We start from the raw sequence: 16231 nt of genomic DNA, 5'->3' as shown, positions 1-16231 counted from the left end.
TTGATGAAATTCCTCCAGTTGTGCAGCCATTCTCACCCTCCTTTTCTGAGTTGTTCCTTCCCCGTTAACACATTCGCTGCCCCCTAAGCTTCCTATCTGATCTTCTGATTTGCTGTTCTCTCTTTGAGCTCATACAAATAGTTCTTAAAAGACCATAATGCTCAAGGCAGACATTTCTACTGGTTAAGCTAAACTATTGTTCAGTTTTAAGATGGCTGCAGGGGGTATATGTGGTTTAAGGTTTAAAGATTATCTCAGGGCAGTAGTTTCAGGGCTTCATCCAGAAAGTTTGGAGTCCATGAAAATCTGACATTCTATTCTGCATTTTTCCTCTTTGATCAGGATTCTTCTCTAGAATCCTTGAACAAAATGTTTAGTGATGGTAGCCAGGCACCATCCACTCGCCTTATGGCAAAGGAGGTAGTTGTTCATGGAGGCAATTAGCCACACGTTCCATGCTCTCCTCCCAGTCCTGACTCTTCTTCTCCCTCTGTTGCTCCAAGTGAATAGAGACCAACTGTGTTTTAATGGCCACTTGCAAGCTTTTAAGGCACTATGCAACAAACCAGAAGACAGAGCAGAAGCACTGCGCATGTTATCAGCCCAGTTAGCTGGGACATTCCAAGAGATTTTTGGTGGTTCATAAGTAGCCTCAACAGCTACTCTTTTTTTTTCTTGTCATTATTGTAAATATATCCTGTCACACAGTTTCTGCTAGTTCAAGTTGTACAAGTGTGCAACTTATTGAGAGCAATTACAACAATCAGCTGTGTGTGTCTACCCTTAATCAGTGTGATTTTTTTCCATCACTATTGAGTACCCACATTTTTACCCCTCCCTCTCACCCCTGGTAACCACTAATAAACTTTGATCTCATTATGTTTACCTTTTCTTTTCTTTTTATATAAGTGAGATCATATAATATTGTCATATAGTTCTGTGACTGTCTTATTTCACTCATAATGTCTTCAAGTTCCATCCATCCATATGTATCAAGACTGTTTCTTCTACTGGCTGAGTAGTCTTCCATTGAATGTGTGTACCATATTTTGTTCATCCATTCATGTGTTGAGGGACATTTAGATTATTTCTACATTTTGGCTATTGTGAATAATGCTGCAGTGAACAGTGGAGTATAAGTCTCTGTTTGGGTCTCTGCTTTCAAGTCTTTTGGTTATGTACCTGATGTAGAATTGCTGGATCATATGGTAGTTCTCTTTTTAGTTTTTTGAGGAACCACAACACTGTTTTCCACAACAGCTGTACCATTTTGTATTCTCACCAGCTATGAATAAGAGTTCCAAATTCCAGTTTCCCACATCCTTGCCAACATTTGTTATTTTCTGTTTTTTTCACTTAGCCATCCAAATGGGAGTGAAATAGTCTCTCATGGTGGTTTTGATTTGAATCTTTCTGATGGCTAATGATTTCGAGCATCTTTTCATGTGTTTGGTGACCATTGAATGTCCTCTTTGATGAAATGCCTGTTCAAGTTCTTTGCCAATTTTATGTAGATTATTGGCCTTTTTGTTGTTAAGTTGTCAACGTTTTATATATATTTTGGTTATTAGATTATTATCAGATATATGGTTTCTGTAGATATTTTCTCAGTTGGTAACTTGTCTTTTCACTTTTTTGGTAAAGTCTTTGGATGGACGGGAATTTTTAACTGTTAAGAGGTCCCACTTATTTATTTTGTCTTTTGCTCTTTGTGCTTTTGTTATTGTAATATTATTATATATTATTTTATAATACTATATTATTTTTATTATAATCCATTGTTAAAAACTAGGCCCAACAGTTTTGCCTCTGCATTTTCTTCTAAGAATTTTCAGTTTTAGTTTACACATTTAGGTCCCTAATCCATTTTTATTTTGTTTTTGTGTATGGCATGAGGCCTGGATCCTGTTTCATTTTTCTGCATGTGGAATTCCAGTTTTCCCAACATCATTTATTAAAGAGACTCTTCTCACCTCATTGAATGGACTTAGTACCCTTGTCAAAAATCAGTTGATGGGCTAAAGAATAATGTAGAATCTTCAAAACACCGCATAGTGTGGATGAACTTGGAGGACATTATGCTGAGTGAAATAAGTTAGTCACAGAACAAATATTGTATTAGTCCACTATTGTAAAATATCAAGGAAAGGAAAGAAACTTTATTTGTTGGTTATCAGGGAGGGGAGGGGAGGGAAAATTCCAAAATAGGTTAAAAAAATTATATATATACCAAATATTATTGTGGTTACCAGAGGTAGGACGGAGGGGGAAAGGGGACGCTTTTGCTTATAGGGCATTAAGTTTATGCTAATGGTGGTGGAATATTTTGGAAAAGGATAGCAATAATGGTGGCACAACATGACAAATGTCCTCAATGTCCCTGAGCTGTGAATATACAGATTGTGATATTGGTGAATGGCCTGGTTTGTATGTTTTCACCACAATAAAAGTAAAATAAAAATCAGTTGACCATAAACGTGTGGGTTTATTTCTGGACTCTCAGTTCTGTCCACAGCATTTCTTTATCTTTCTCTCTCTTTACTGCAGAAGGTCTCTCTGACCTTGAGATCAGACCCAGTCTTTTCTGGCTGTGTCCAACTGGACCTCGTTCCTCTCACTATCTCCAGTCCCTGGTGTTCTCCTGTTCTCTTTGGATGAGTGCCCTGACACACCATGAAGACAGTTTCCTAAAGAAACTATGTATTTATATCATAGCAAGTCCCATGCCAATGTCACCAAGAGCTTCTCCTTCCCTTGCCACCTTAGGAAAACTGAAAACATAATGGCAAGAAAAACTGTGTCAGGAAAACAAAATGTCCAGACATTCACAGTGTAAGGGCCATCTCTAACCAAATTTCTTTTTGATCTTTTAGGAGATGAGGAAGATGATGAAGGTGATGAAGGCAGGGTGGAAGGTACCATCAGGGATCCTGGGTCTGGGATGCCTACTGGGACAAGGCCGGGAGCTCAGCTGGCTCAGAGGCTCACCAAAGGAAAGAACAGCCGGCGGATGCTGTCCAACAAGCCACAGGACTTCCAGGTAGAAAGAGGTCAAATGCTGTATATCCTTGTTTAACCCCTGCGATGTTCATCTTCTGACTATTGCAGTGAATGATGGGTCCATTCCCATGGGCAGTGGCTCAGCTAGAAAGAAGGGGTGTCAGGGCATACACCCACAAGAATTGTTCTCCATCTTTCTTCTGCATGCAGAACTGGATATAGTCAAGCCAGATGAGGCTCATTGAGAGAACTAAAACTATGACCTTTCCTTCCCTTTGTGATAGGGAGAAACTATTCAAAGAACAGAAGTACAGATCCTCCATTTTTCATAGCTCCGAGCACTGCCTTGGACTTGGGAGACACCTGTGAAGTTGAGTTAGTACATCACCAAGGCTCAGAAAGTCCAGCTACAAGTCCGGGGCCTGAGCAGTGGCTTCAGCCCTGCCCGTCCTGTCCTGGGCCACCTAAAGACTATTTCGCCTCCACTACTGCTCTTGTTTTCTACAACCCCAGTGAATGAATAAAGATGCCAACACAGGCACCGCATGGGCACCAGTTGCCTGGGCTCAGTGATCCTTATAGATGGAAAAGTGGGAGCAGAGTTGAGGATTCCAGTACACCACCTGCCGTGAAAGAGTAAATAACAACGCCCTTCTGTGCTTGCAGATCCGAGTCAGAGTGATTGAGGGCCGACAGTTAAGTGGCAACAACATTAGACCTGTGGTCAAAGTTCACGTCTGTGGCCAGACGCACCGAACAAGAATCAAGAGGGGAAACAACCCATTTTTTGATGAGGTAAATGGACAGAGAATGCATGTCCCTCATCAGTAAGTCTGTCCTATTTATAGGCACCTTCGTGGGCACCAACGGGAGCAGAACACATATGCAAACATAACTGGTAAAGATAATATGAAGTTGCAGTGTTAAATGGACCATGTTAAGAACACTGAGTCTTGAGGTCACTTGGCCTGCTTTGTCATTGCTTCTAAGAGTGGTCAGGTGTTTTCCTGGTGGTTTTTTTTTTTTTTTTTAATTGTGATTTGGGTGAAGATTTACAGAGCAAATTCACTTTCTATACAGCAGTTCACCTACACTTTGTCTCATGACTTTCCTGGTGTTTTTGTAACAACTTCCCAATGGATGCAACCTATGTCCGTTCATCTCTTATGACAGATGTGATGGCACATGTGTTTGCCTTTGCTCTTTGTAATGAACAGGGTGACTTTAGTAACCCAGTTCAACATTTTTCGTATATAAAAATCAGTGACACCAATTATATCAGTCATGTTGTGCAACCATCACCACTAACCCAACTTTTTAAAGTTGTTAAACTTACTTGGCTATAGAAATAGTACATGTTAAAGCAATTATGAGCGAGCAGTTTGCTTTTTTGTTTTGAGAATGTAGCCTGGTTCTGTTGACCTCTTCAGAAATACTCTTCGAAAGTACTTAATGCCTTAACAGTCACCTCACATAACACAAAACTCCACTAGTGGGGTTTTGAGGAGAAGGATAAATTTGGAGAATTTTCCAGAGTCCAGCCTTGCTCTGCTGAGGAGACACATTTCTGAGATTCCTGTCTCCCCTGCCCTGTTCTCTGAGCCCAGACCTCTCCTGTCACAGTTTCTCTTAGTTACCTACAGTTTCTAATCCTATCTCTGACTCCAGCTTTGGTTCTTTCTATGACTGTTAACAAAAGAAAATGGTTTCTTCTGTATAGTACATCTTCTGGTTTCTTTCCCTTTGTTCAAGCTGGCCCCCGGCTTCCCAGAAGGTCCCATTTTTCTTCTCACCACTAACTTTTCCTCCTTAGATGAATCATAGGCAAGAGCATGCAGCTAAATAAAAGAACACACATGAGTTGCATCCATACTGGGATGGAGCCTATGAAATGGACATTGAGGAAGGCTGGGAGAGATTTATGTTAGAGGGCAGGCCTGGATAAGAGAGAGAGCAAGATCCTGGGTGACTCAGGGCCTAAGGCATAAGGCCTATCAATGCATTTATAATGCCAGCTTCATATCGCTCAACTAATTCTGAAGATTTCAACAATAATCTCCGCCTTTACTATTTTCTCATTTTATTTTTTTTAAGATTAAGTCTTTTTGCAAAAGTGAAGAATCAAATAACTAGACCCCAAAACAGACTTATTCATAAGCAAATAAAAGAATTTTACTGAAAAATTCCTAGTCTATGTATATCTCCTTAACCAACTATCATCGATAATGGGCCAAACTGACTTTGTGTGGCCTGATGGATTATATGGGATGTGATCAGCATCACCTGTGTCATTTCTTGTCAAAATGTTCAACTTGAATCTAATAGTGAGGAAACACACAAATCCAGATTGTGAGATGTCCTATAAGACAATTAGTCTTGAGAGAAAAGATGGAAAAAAAAAAAAAAAGAAGGAACTTTTTTGAGCACAATTGAAGAGATTTTAAAATTGATTACAGCATATATTAGACAATGTCATTCTATTAGTGTGAAATTTCTCGAGTGTGGTAATATTGTCGTGGCTATAGAGGAAAGTATCCTTGCTCTTAGGAGATACAGATAAATCTATTTAGGGGTGAAGTGTCATGCTATCTATAATTTTCTTTCAAATAGTTCAGTTAACAAAAGAGAGAAGGGGAGATAAAGCAAATGTCCTAAAATGTCATAATTGGTGATCATAGCTGAAAGATACGTGAGTGTTTATTTCACTATTCTCTCAACTTTTCTAGAGATTTAAAGTCTTTCTAAATGAAAAGTCAGAGGTAAAAATTTTTCCATTTAAATGAATGCTCAGTCTTTTTCTCTTAGGACTCAAGTTCATTGGGCTGACATGATACAACCTCTGTATACCTGATACTCAGTTTCCAAGAAACAAACTTCTTAAACTTAGCTGTTGCAATGAGTTACAACACAGGCAATATTGGCTCTGATGAACACTAACACAAGTTAGTAGGCAAAGCTGACTTTGAAAGTGTTTTGTTAGAAAGGGGGAAATCGGAATCACTAGACACAAATGATAGAGCTGAGAATAGTAGAGAATTAAATTCAACTTTCCAGGTCATGCAAGTCCATGCACCCATTTTAGTACAGTCACAACATGAAATAATGTTAGGTCTTCACTTTGTTTAGCTAATAGGTAAAAGTCCTTAGCCTCATGGCCCCAAATGAATAATTTTATTTAGTTAAATAAATACTGTATTTATTACTTAACCTTTTATCATGTATCCGACATGCAGAGATAGGTTTACTGTTGAAGCTCATAAAGCTTAAGCTTCAGGGTCCCTTCCAAGGCTGTGCAATGTGTTCACAAGTCAAACCCAATTTTGAATTCATGTTTTGTATTTTTCAAGAAGACCCCCAAAATCATAACTTCAGGCCCCTCAAAACCTAAATCCACCTGTGCTAATAATATTCAGACATTCTTCTCTTTTGATTTAACAGTTATTTTTCTACAACGTCCACATGACCCCCTCTGAATTGATGGATGAACTCATCAGCATTCGGGTAAGGATGCAAGGGACTAGGAATGCACAGCTCACTCCCTGCCAGATGGAGCTGGTAATGTTTTCACCTCTCTTCTTTCTTCCAGGTTTATAATTCCCATTCTTTGCGGGCAGATTGTCTGATGGGGGAATTTAAGGTAGGTGTCAACAGTCTGCTGTGTCAAAGGTGGGCATTTCCATAATAGGGAATCTGATTCCTGGCCAGGTCTCAGGATCCTCGGTGAAGTCTTAGGGTTATGTGATCCTTACTGGACATGAATGCCCCAGTGGCCAGACACCAGCTGAGGGGTGTCTGGCCTGGGCTTGTCTTTCCAAAGTGTAATACTTAGCAGTTCTCCAAATCCATATGCTTCAAAGCTGCCATATCAGGGTCTTTCCCAGTGATCTGGGATGGAAGCCAATTTATTGCCACAAAGGGAAGAGGTGCTTGACTATGGTGACTTACCCAGTGGCCTCAGAGATCCATCTACAAAGCCAGTTATTATATATCTTGTGTGTAAAAGGAAAGCCAAAGCAGGGAAGGAAATCAGGGTGCTTTTGTAAGTAACTCTTATTGCAATTAAAGGCAAGCATTTTGTGGGTGGAATGGGCTGCTTGTTGAAAGAAGGAACTCCCAGTCACTAGAAGTCCTAGAGGATGATCTGGGTCAGGCAGACCTATGTTCACACCTGGTTTACCACTGGTTAGCCACATGGCCTGGGAAATTCACTTAATCTTGCTGATCCCTAGTTTCTTCTTCTATAAAATGGGGTAATTGTGAAGACTGAATGAGATAATGTTAAGCACCTACCACAGGCTGGCATATCAAAATACCCAACCAGTTGTTGTTGTTGTTGTTGTTGTTATGTGCCGTCGAGTCGTCCCCGACTCATAGCGACCCCTCCTTGGGTTTCCGAGGCAGTATCACTACAGAAGTAGGATTGCCCAACCTTCCTTCCGAGGAGTGGCTGGTGGGTTTGAACCACCAGCCTTCTGGTTAGCAGTCAAGTGCTTTAGCCACTATGCTACCAGAGCTCCTAACCGGTGGTTATGTTAATACTAGTATTAGTGTTCATTACAGGAGGAGAAGTATTAGATAGGAAATTGGGCGAGGTGATTTTCTGTAGGGTGACTCAACAGTTCCAGATTGGCTGGAACTGAGGGTCTCACAGGACACAGGACTTCTGGTGCTAAAGCCAGAAAAGTTCTAGAAAAACCAGGATGAATTGGTCATTTTACGTCCACAGCCCTTTCCAACTCTAAGATTAGCTCCTTCATTCAACAGTGATTTCTGTGTGTCCCAGATCAGTTAGGCATTGAGGTAAGAGGGTAAGAAGCAAATGTTGGATCTCAAGGAAATTTAAGTCTTCTTAAGGACATTGTATTTAAGTATAATGATGATGATTTCTTTGAAGTGACTAGACTGATTTCAAAATTTAACTATGTAAAATTCTTTTTTCCCCAGATTGATGTTGGATTCGTTTATGATGAACCTGGTAAGTAATGTTCTCCCTGTGAACTTGCAGCCTCAAGTCCATTTCTTCTACCTTGTTAGAGAATTCTAGGTCAAATGCCTTGTGAACAGAAGGAAAAATTATTGTTGATTTAGGAGAGGGGGCTGTTTAGCTGGAATGAATCAACAGTTTACTTAGGGTGGATGCCTGTCTTTTGAATCTAATGGTAATTTTCATAACATTCATAAATAAGTAATAAATTTTGTAAGGATATTTTGATCATATCAAAAAGTCAAATGATAAATTCAGTTCATGGAGCTTAGACTCTCTTGTTTGAATCACACCAAGGCAAGATGGTGGGGTAGGGGTGGGGAGGGCAGAGCAGAGAACATTAACATGGAGACAGCTGCCGAATCCCATGCTACAGTGAGCCGTCTGAGGAAATAGTTGTTTACCTTACAGCAGATAAAACCACAGGCCTGTCAGCTCTTCTGCAGAGTGTCTCCATCCTTTTACTCCCTCTTTATTTTAGGTCATGCAGTCATGAGAAAATGGCTGCTTCTCAATGATCCAGAAGATTCCAGCTCAGGTGCTAAAGGTTACATGAAAGTCAGCATGTTTATCCTGGGAACCGGAGATGAGCCTCCTGTAAGCCTCCAAATTCTCCACCTTCTCTGCTGCTTTTACTAAAAATAAACCAAAACCAAACCCGCTGCTATGGAGTTGATTCTGACTCTTAGTGACCCTTTAGGACAGAGTAGAACTGCCTCATAGAGTTTCCAAGGCTGTAAATGTTTCTATGTAAGTGGACTGCCACATCTTTCTCACGTGGAGCAGCTGGTAGGTTTGAACTGCTGACCTTTTGGTTAGCAGCCAGTGCCTAACCACTGTGCCACCAGAGCTCCTCTTTACTCAAAAGGGTACGAAGAATTAAGACTGGTTTTATCTGTAGGAAATGGCTCACTTGCAGAATCAGGCATTGCTACCTAGAGGCACAATTGTTCTGAGACATTGTGCAGCAAACACAGTGGCCCAAGAGAAATTGAAAGAACACTAGGAACATACACACACATACACATGCACACATACACTCTTTATTATTTGGTGTTCATAACGTGACTGAAGGGCCAATTATTTTCTTGAGGTGTATTGAGGAAACATGAGCATCAATTCTGTAGAGGAGTTTGGAAGTTGGAGGAAAATTGATGGCTAAGCTCCTAAGTCTGAAACACAGGGAATGCTAATGGAAACAGTTCTGACTAGTTTCATTTCACAAGCAACAATGTGGCTTCTTACGAGTGCTGCTTTTCTACCTTTACAATTTGTAATCTTGTGTACCCAACAGCCTGAGAGACAAGATCGTGATAATGACAGTGATGATGTGGAGAGTAATTTGTTACTCCCTGCTGGCATTGCTCTCCGCTGGGTGACCTTCTTGCTGAAAATCTACAGAGCTGAAGACATCCCCCAGAGTATGTATTGATTCAATCCTGCCCTGGAATGATTCAGTTATGAGGTTACAATTAGATGTGTTAAGAACATACTCTGCATAGTGATTGGTGTTCCCTTCCATGGTTTTTTCTTCTTTGAAGACCTTCATGGTCTTATTTTCATTCATTCTGACCCCACTGAAATCTACCTGAATAGGCTGATGGTGCAGCCAGTTGGTCACTGATTTATGTTCCTTGTTGAGCACCTGCCTTTGGCCCATCCTGTTCCATCCCTTCTTCCTTCAGAATTCCATGGCTTCTCCTTACTCTAAAGAAAGCTGAAGACAGATCACTCACTTCATCCCAAATGAAAATGTGAAACTTTGTAAACAAATAAATATTTGTTACCAGACTATTAAGAATAACCTAGCAAAAAGAAGTACTAGTAACTAGAAGCCTGTTGCTCTTATCTGATGAGATACATTTATCAAGAGACTAGATACATTTAAGAGAATTGTATAGGGAGTAGTCCAGTTACTTCTCTGTCATTTCTAATAACCCAACATCCCATCTGCTTTCCCAGCCTGTCTGCTTCCTGCTGGGCTCTGGGACATGGGACCTTTCTTCAAGTCCTCGGCAGGAGGCACTCCCTCTATGGGCTGTGGGTCTCTTCAGGATTTGCTACTTTTCCTGGGAAAACTTCCTTCCCATTTTAAGACCTTATAACTCCTCCCTATACCATCTTGCCCTCAGAAATAAAGTAAGTAAATTAAGTCTCATATGTAGTTTCTACATTGACCTCTTTAATTAATGTATATTCACATTAGAATTTGGTAAAAACAGTTTCTTGTTTGTAATTGATTAAATATTTTATGATTATGCTAAATTTTCTTGAATTTCTCTGTAAAAATTCATATTGGGCCTGTATCATTTTGACCTCAAATACCTTTTTTAAATTAAAACCACGCCTGATGCAACACAATGGTACAGTGATTGGCCACCTCTGAGAACAATTCTTGTTACAACTGTCCTTATGCATAGGAGGAAATTTTTAATTTTGCAGCATATTTTCTGTTCTTTCAAGAGAACCAAATTTAATTTCTGCTCTGCAACATCTTCCTTCCAGTGGATGATGCCTTCTCACAGACAGTGAAGGAAATATTTGGAGGGAATGCAGATAAGAAAAATCTAGTGGATCCTTTTGTAGAAGTTTCCTTTGCTGGAAAAAAGGTTTGTATAAGATCTAAACGCAGATGCCTCTAGGAATAAATATTTAAAACTATCCTTGGGGTGAATTCCTGCTTATTCATTGTTAAAATAGCCCCCTGATGATTTAGGCAGTGTGCAGGAAGGCAGATTATCTGAGTCTGAACACACCACACTTCCCCGCAGGTCCATTTTGGAGTGGAAAGTATGCAGGGATTAAGTTAGAAAATTCAGTCTTTTGAAAGATTGGAATAATGAAGCCTCCTACCACTAAATTATTTTAATTATTTCCCAGGTCCAAGCATTACCTTAATCTTAGGCAAACTCCCCAGTCAGCCACAACAACCTCTACTAAATGTTACAGACTACAGTCCTTACTTTCCGTGAAGGAGACCTGGGTTCTGTTCCCCATCAATGCACCTCATCTCATGCCTAGCCACCACCTGTCTGTCAGTAGAGGCTGGCACGTTACTGTGGTGCTGAACACATTTCGGCAGAGCTTCTAGACTAAGTGGGCTCAGAAGAAAGCCTGGCAATCTTCTTCCAAAAACCAGGCAGTGAAAATCCTGTGGCTCACAATGGTCTGATGTGTAACAGAGCAGATGGCACCAGATCAGGCAGCATTTCATCCCATTGTTCATGGGGTCACCATGAGTCAGGGTCATCAGGAGTCAGGGCCGACCCGATGGCAACTTAAAACAACAGCAGTAACACAACAGCCCAACACCCAGTTACCCACTCCTGTCATGTTTCTCAGCTCCCCCTATCCCAATGAGCTGCTGAAATTGGAGAACCAGGCAGGGAAGCCTCATCCCACTCCTCTGGGAAAAGTTGGAAGACTTTTGATGTAGGGTCACCACTATCAAATATTGGATTCCACAGTAGAATAACAACACACTGCAGACAGTTACAGCAAGAACTAGCATCTCCTGTGTGTTTGAACCATTTATATTTATGAAAGCAAGATTGGGCAAACCACATGTATGACTGGCATTATTTCCTAAGAGAGTCAGTGGGGTGTGGTGGGAAGGCCCTCAGCTCTGGGGCAAGATGAGGCCTGATGTAAACCCAGGCTTCACTCTACTCCATAGGCAGGCAGTTCCTCAACCTCTGAGTCTCAATTTCCTGAAGTATAAATAGGTACAATAATAATCTCATAGGATTGTTGAGAGGGTTAATTAACTCAAGAAGTAATTAGTGTGAGCCTACTCTGTACCAGATACTGTCCGATGTGCTGTGGGTACAGAAATGAGCAAGATAGTTATTGCTTTCATGGAACTTCTTTTCTTTTTTCACTTTTGCATATTTTGTTGTTATTATTATTGAGAAGATACACAGCCAAACAACACCAATTCAACAGTTTCTACTTGTACAGTTGATTACATTTTTGAGGTGTGCCACCATTCTCACCCTCTTTTCCTGAGTTGTTTCTCCCCCATTAATGTAAGTTAACATAGGGAGAGTTTTCCTTCCCCCTAAGGTGCCTATCTAATCTTCCAAGTTGCTGTTGTCAATTTGACCCGATATAGATATTTCTTAAAAGAGTATATTGCTCAAGGCAGACATTTTTAAGCTATTGTTTAGTTTTAAGAAGACTTCAGGGAATATTTTTGGTTTAAGGTTTAAAGATTATCTCAGGGCAATAGTTTCAGGGGCTCTCTCCTTTCATGGCTCCAGAAGGTCTGGAGTCCATGAAAATTTGACATTCTGTTCTGCATTTTCCTCCTATGATCAAGATTATTCTTTAGAATCCTTTATCAAAATATTCAGTAGTGGTAACCTGGCACTGTCCAGTTCTTCTGGTCTTGTGGAAAATGTTCTTCATGGAAGAGGCAATTAGCCACACATTCCACTCCTCCATGGAGCTTGTTTTCTAATACAAGGGACATACAATAAACAAGCAGGTAATTAAATACTTGGAGAGAGTGGAAAGTACTACACAGAAAATAAAGCAGGAGATAAGAAGCAAGTGATGCAGGGGCATGGATGGTTAGTGAGGTAATCAAATGGGATGCCTCTGACAAAGTGACTTTTGAGTAGGGGTTTGGATAATGTTGAGATCTGGGAAAAGGGATTCCCAGGGAAAGAGAAGAGCAGATATAAAGGCCCCTGAAGACATGTTGGCAGAAAGCAAAACAAAACAAAAAGCTCATAGAGAAGAATGAGCAAGGGGAAAATTAGAGATGAGATCAGAAAGCTGGGAAAGGGATTTACCAGCCAGAGTATATATGTCAACTTTTTGGACTTAGTCTACGTGTACATTGGAAGGTCATTGAGGTGTTACACAAGGAAGCAAAATGAAGATACAAAGAAAAGAGACAAAATGAGGATCTAGGTAGGAGTCAACTACAGGTATCCAGGGGAGAAAATGTTACAGGAGCTGCTTGAAGATAGAGGTGTCAGGATGTCAGTTTGGATGAGGCATCTGAGGGGAAGAGAGACATTGCAGCTGACTCTGGTTCTGAGCCTGAGCAACTGGATGAACAGTGGTGTGAAGACTGACACAGGAATGGCTTTGGGGTAGGGGATGGGAGGCTGGGATAGATGATGGACAGAGATCTGTTTGGACATTAACAATGAGATGTTTGTTTGATAGTAACTGATTAATGCACATTAACTCTTATATTATCACATTAATTGAGTGTTCCCAACCAACCAACCAACCTCACTGCCCTCGAGTCAGATCCAACTCATAGTGACCCCTTTTTGGGTTTCTGAGGTGGTATCACTATGGAAGTAGATTGCCCAACCTTCCTTCTGAGGAGTGGCTGGTGGGTTTGAACTGCCAGCCTTCTGGTTAGCAGTCAAATGCCTTAGGCATTACACCACCAGAGCCCCCAATGTATAAATTAAAAACATAGGAAGAAATAAATAAAACAAGCTCTCTGAGTCGAAGTGAAGATTACTATGAAGGCCATGTCACATTTTACTAAAGTGTTACCAGGAAAAATAGAGTTTAAGCATGTTACTAAGTATATAACTAATAGGTAAACTGTTGGAGTCATAATCCAGTATGCATATATTACAAAGGATATTGGTTTGGATGAGGCATCTGACAGGGAAAGAGACATTTTGGCTGACGCTGGTCCTAAGCCTTAGTAACTGGGTGAACAGTGGTGACAAGCTTGGAACATATATTACAGATTACATATATTAGAAATTAGAAACTTGAATGCCTGCTGTTTTCCTTTGGTGATTTTACAGGTTTACACAAATATAATTGAGAAAAATGCAAATCCTGAGTGGAATCAAGTCGTTAATCTTCAAATCAAGGTTTGACTTTTTTTTTTTTTTTTTTTTGCCTCAGAAAAAATTAAGACACAAGTAATTACTGCATGAATAGAGAAATAGCTAACTTTTTCTGTTTCTTTTATTTTTGACAGTTTCCTTCAGTGTGTGAAAAAATAAAGCTAACCATATATGACTGGTGAGTTAAGCATAGACTTGTAAGGTTTTTTATTTTAAATTTTAAAATTAAAGAATTAAACATTTGGATATTGAGGATAAACTCTTCTAAGCCAAGCAGTGCTTTAGATGGTCTCTTACTTTTTGGTATATTTACTTTTCTTCCAAGGGGAGAGGTAAAACTGTTTGTGGAATTGGATGTTTTCTTAAAGAATTTAAAAATAGTAGAGTTGTAGAAATGCATTGGATTACCTTGGTTCAATTGTTCATAAATGAAAATAAGGGAAAAAAGATCTGAAAATAGTCTAAGATAAGAAATCAAGGATTTAATATGATGCTTGTTGTTGTTGTTGTTAGGTGTCATTGAGTCAATTTTGACTCCTAGCAACCCTGTGTGACAGAGGAGAACTGTCCCATAGGCTGTTCTAGGCTGTAATCTTCACAGGAGCAGATCACCAACTCTTGTCTTAACAGAACTGCTGGATGGGTTTGAACTGCCAGCGTTTCAGTTAGCAGCCAAGTGCTTAATTCTTATAGCACCAGGACTTCTTTTTCAATATGATTTAGGCTTGTCCAAAATAGAGTCAGAAATGGAGTAAATCCTATTTGGGGAAGAATCGCCAAAACATTCTGAGAGCAAATCTTTGTCATTGTTAAAAAAAGAAAATGGACAAAGCTACAAAGCTGATTGAATGCGAAGAAAATTCATTAGAAAGTTCAAGTGGACTTTACCAGACCAACCTCCTAGCATTGATTGTCCATAATGGGCTCACTCTTGGCCATGTTCTAGTTGGATGGAGTAGTCACCTGGTAGCCCTTAGCTCTCTGAGAGTAGAAACATAGCAAGCATCACCATCATCAGTATTTGCTATGATGTTAGCTCCTGCTTTCTGAGCACTACTAGGTGCTAAGCACTTAGTACCTTACCTACATTATCTTTAGAGTAACCCTGTGGGGTAGAGACCTCTGTTGGCTTCATTTTGTAGATGAAGAAGTTGTTGCTCAGAGAGGTCAAGTAACTTGCCCACAGGTACTTGGATAGTTAGAGGCTCAGCTGGTCTCCCACCCTGTGTGACTGTTTCCATAATTTCTCTTTAATCAAATGCATTTGACGTTCATGTTAGTACTTTCTTGGTGCTATATAAATAGAGTAACAGGGCACACTTGGAGGAAGGGTGTGGGTCTCATCTTGCTCAATAACTATATCACAGTTAATTGAGGGCCATGGAAAAAAATGCCCCCCCCCAGTTAGTGTAAGTTACTTTTAAGGCACATGGAACCCTCAGTCTACTTTCTTAAGGTGGTCCAGAGGCCTCTCAGGAACCCCCAGGAGCGTGGGTTCCTCAGGTGACCACTGTAGCCTATGGACTCTGCAATGGGCTGATTGCTAAACCCTGAGTTATCTGTGGTCACTACAAATGTGGATTAAGACCTACCTACCCATACTTGGCACTATGATTCTGTGCATATTCCAGCAACTGTAATAAATAATGAAGGAGTGCCCATTTAAACCACAGCCTCTTCTATCCAGAGACCAGGAGAACTAGATGATGTCTGGCTACTACCACCGACCGTTCTGACTAGGAACACTATAGAAAGTCCCAGTTAGAATGGGGAATGGGAGAAAAACTAGAGCAAAACTCAAATTCACTTAAAACAAAACAAAACAAAACAAACCAGACTTACTAGACTGATAGAGAATGGAGGAACCCCAAGACTAGACTTTTGACCTAAAACTGAAATCACTCTTAGAGGTCACCTTTCAGCCAAATAGTAGATTAAAAACCAAAAAAATAAACTCACTGCTGTTGAGTCGGATCCAACTCCTAGAGACCCCTCCTTGGGTTTCTGAGGCAGTATCTCTACAGAAGTAGATTGCCCAATCTTCCTTCTGAGCAGTGGCTGGTGGGGTTCGAACTGCCAGCCTTCTGGTTAGCAGTCAAATGAGTTAGGCACCATGCCATTAGAGTTTCTATAGATTAGATTATGAAATAAACAATATCACTTATGAGTAATGTGTCCCATAAACAATTAACTGTATGAGGCCAAACAGTTTACATTTACCAAAAGCAAAGTTGAGAAGGCAAGGAGGGGAAGAGAAGCTCAATCAATGGAAACAAAAGAAACAGAATGGAAGTAATGAGATTGCTGACACAGTGTAAAAATTGTAACCAATGTCATAGAACAATTTGTATAAAAATTGTTCAATGGAAACTCGCTGTGTAAACTTTCACCTAAAGAAGATACAATATTTTTT

General features: G+C 40.2%; 1 protein-coding gene across 1 annotated transcript in view; it reads left to right on the top strand.

Annotated features, from left to right (window-relative positions):
• The window catches only part of MYOF (myoferlin), a 179860-nt gene that overhangs the window by 55148 nt on the left and 108481 nt on the right, over positions 1 to 16231 (top strand). Inside the window, 11 exon segments of the mRNA XM_042782367.1 lie at positions 2874 to 3040; positions 3667 to 3795; positions 6439 to 6501; positions 6587 to 6637; positions 7945 to 7975; positions 8466 to 8581; positions 9279 to 9405; positions 10490 to 10599; positions 13780 to 13842; positions 13953 to 14020; positions 16112 to 16130. Of these exon segments, the coding sequence (XP_042638301.1) occupies positions 2874 to 3040; positions 3667 to 3795; positions 6439 to 6501; positions 6587 to 6637; positions 7945 to 7975; positions 8466 to 8581; positions 9279 to 9405; positions 10490 to 10599; positions 13780 to 13842; positions 13953 to 14020; positions 16112 to 16130 (944 nt within the window).

The sequence above is a fragment of the Orycteropus afer genome, unplaced genomic scaffold (genome assembly GCF_000298275.1).
Source record: "Orycteropus afer afer isolate SDZICR_OR568_19922 unplaced genomic scaffold, OryAfe1.0 scaffold00293, whole genome shotgun sequence".
NCBI classification, from domain to species: Eukaryota; Metazoa; Chordata; class Mammalia; order Tubulidentata; family Orycteropodidae; genus Orycteropus; species Orycteropus afer.
The sequence above is the reverse complement of the archived record's forward strand: the minus strand, read 5'-3'. Positions and strand labels throughout refer to the sequence as shown.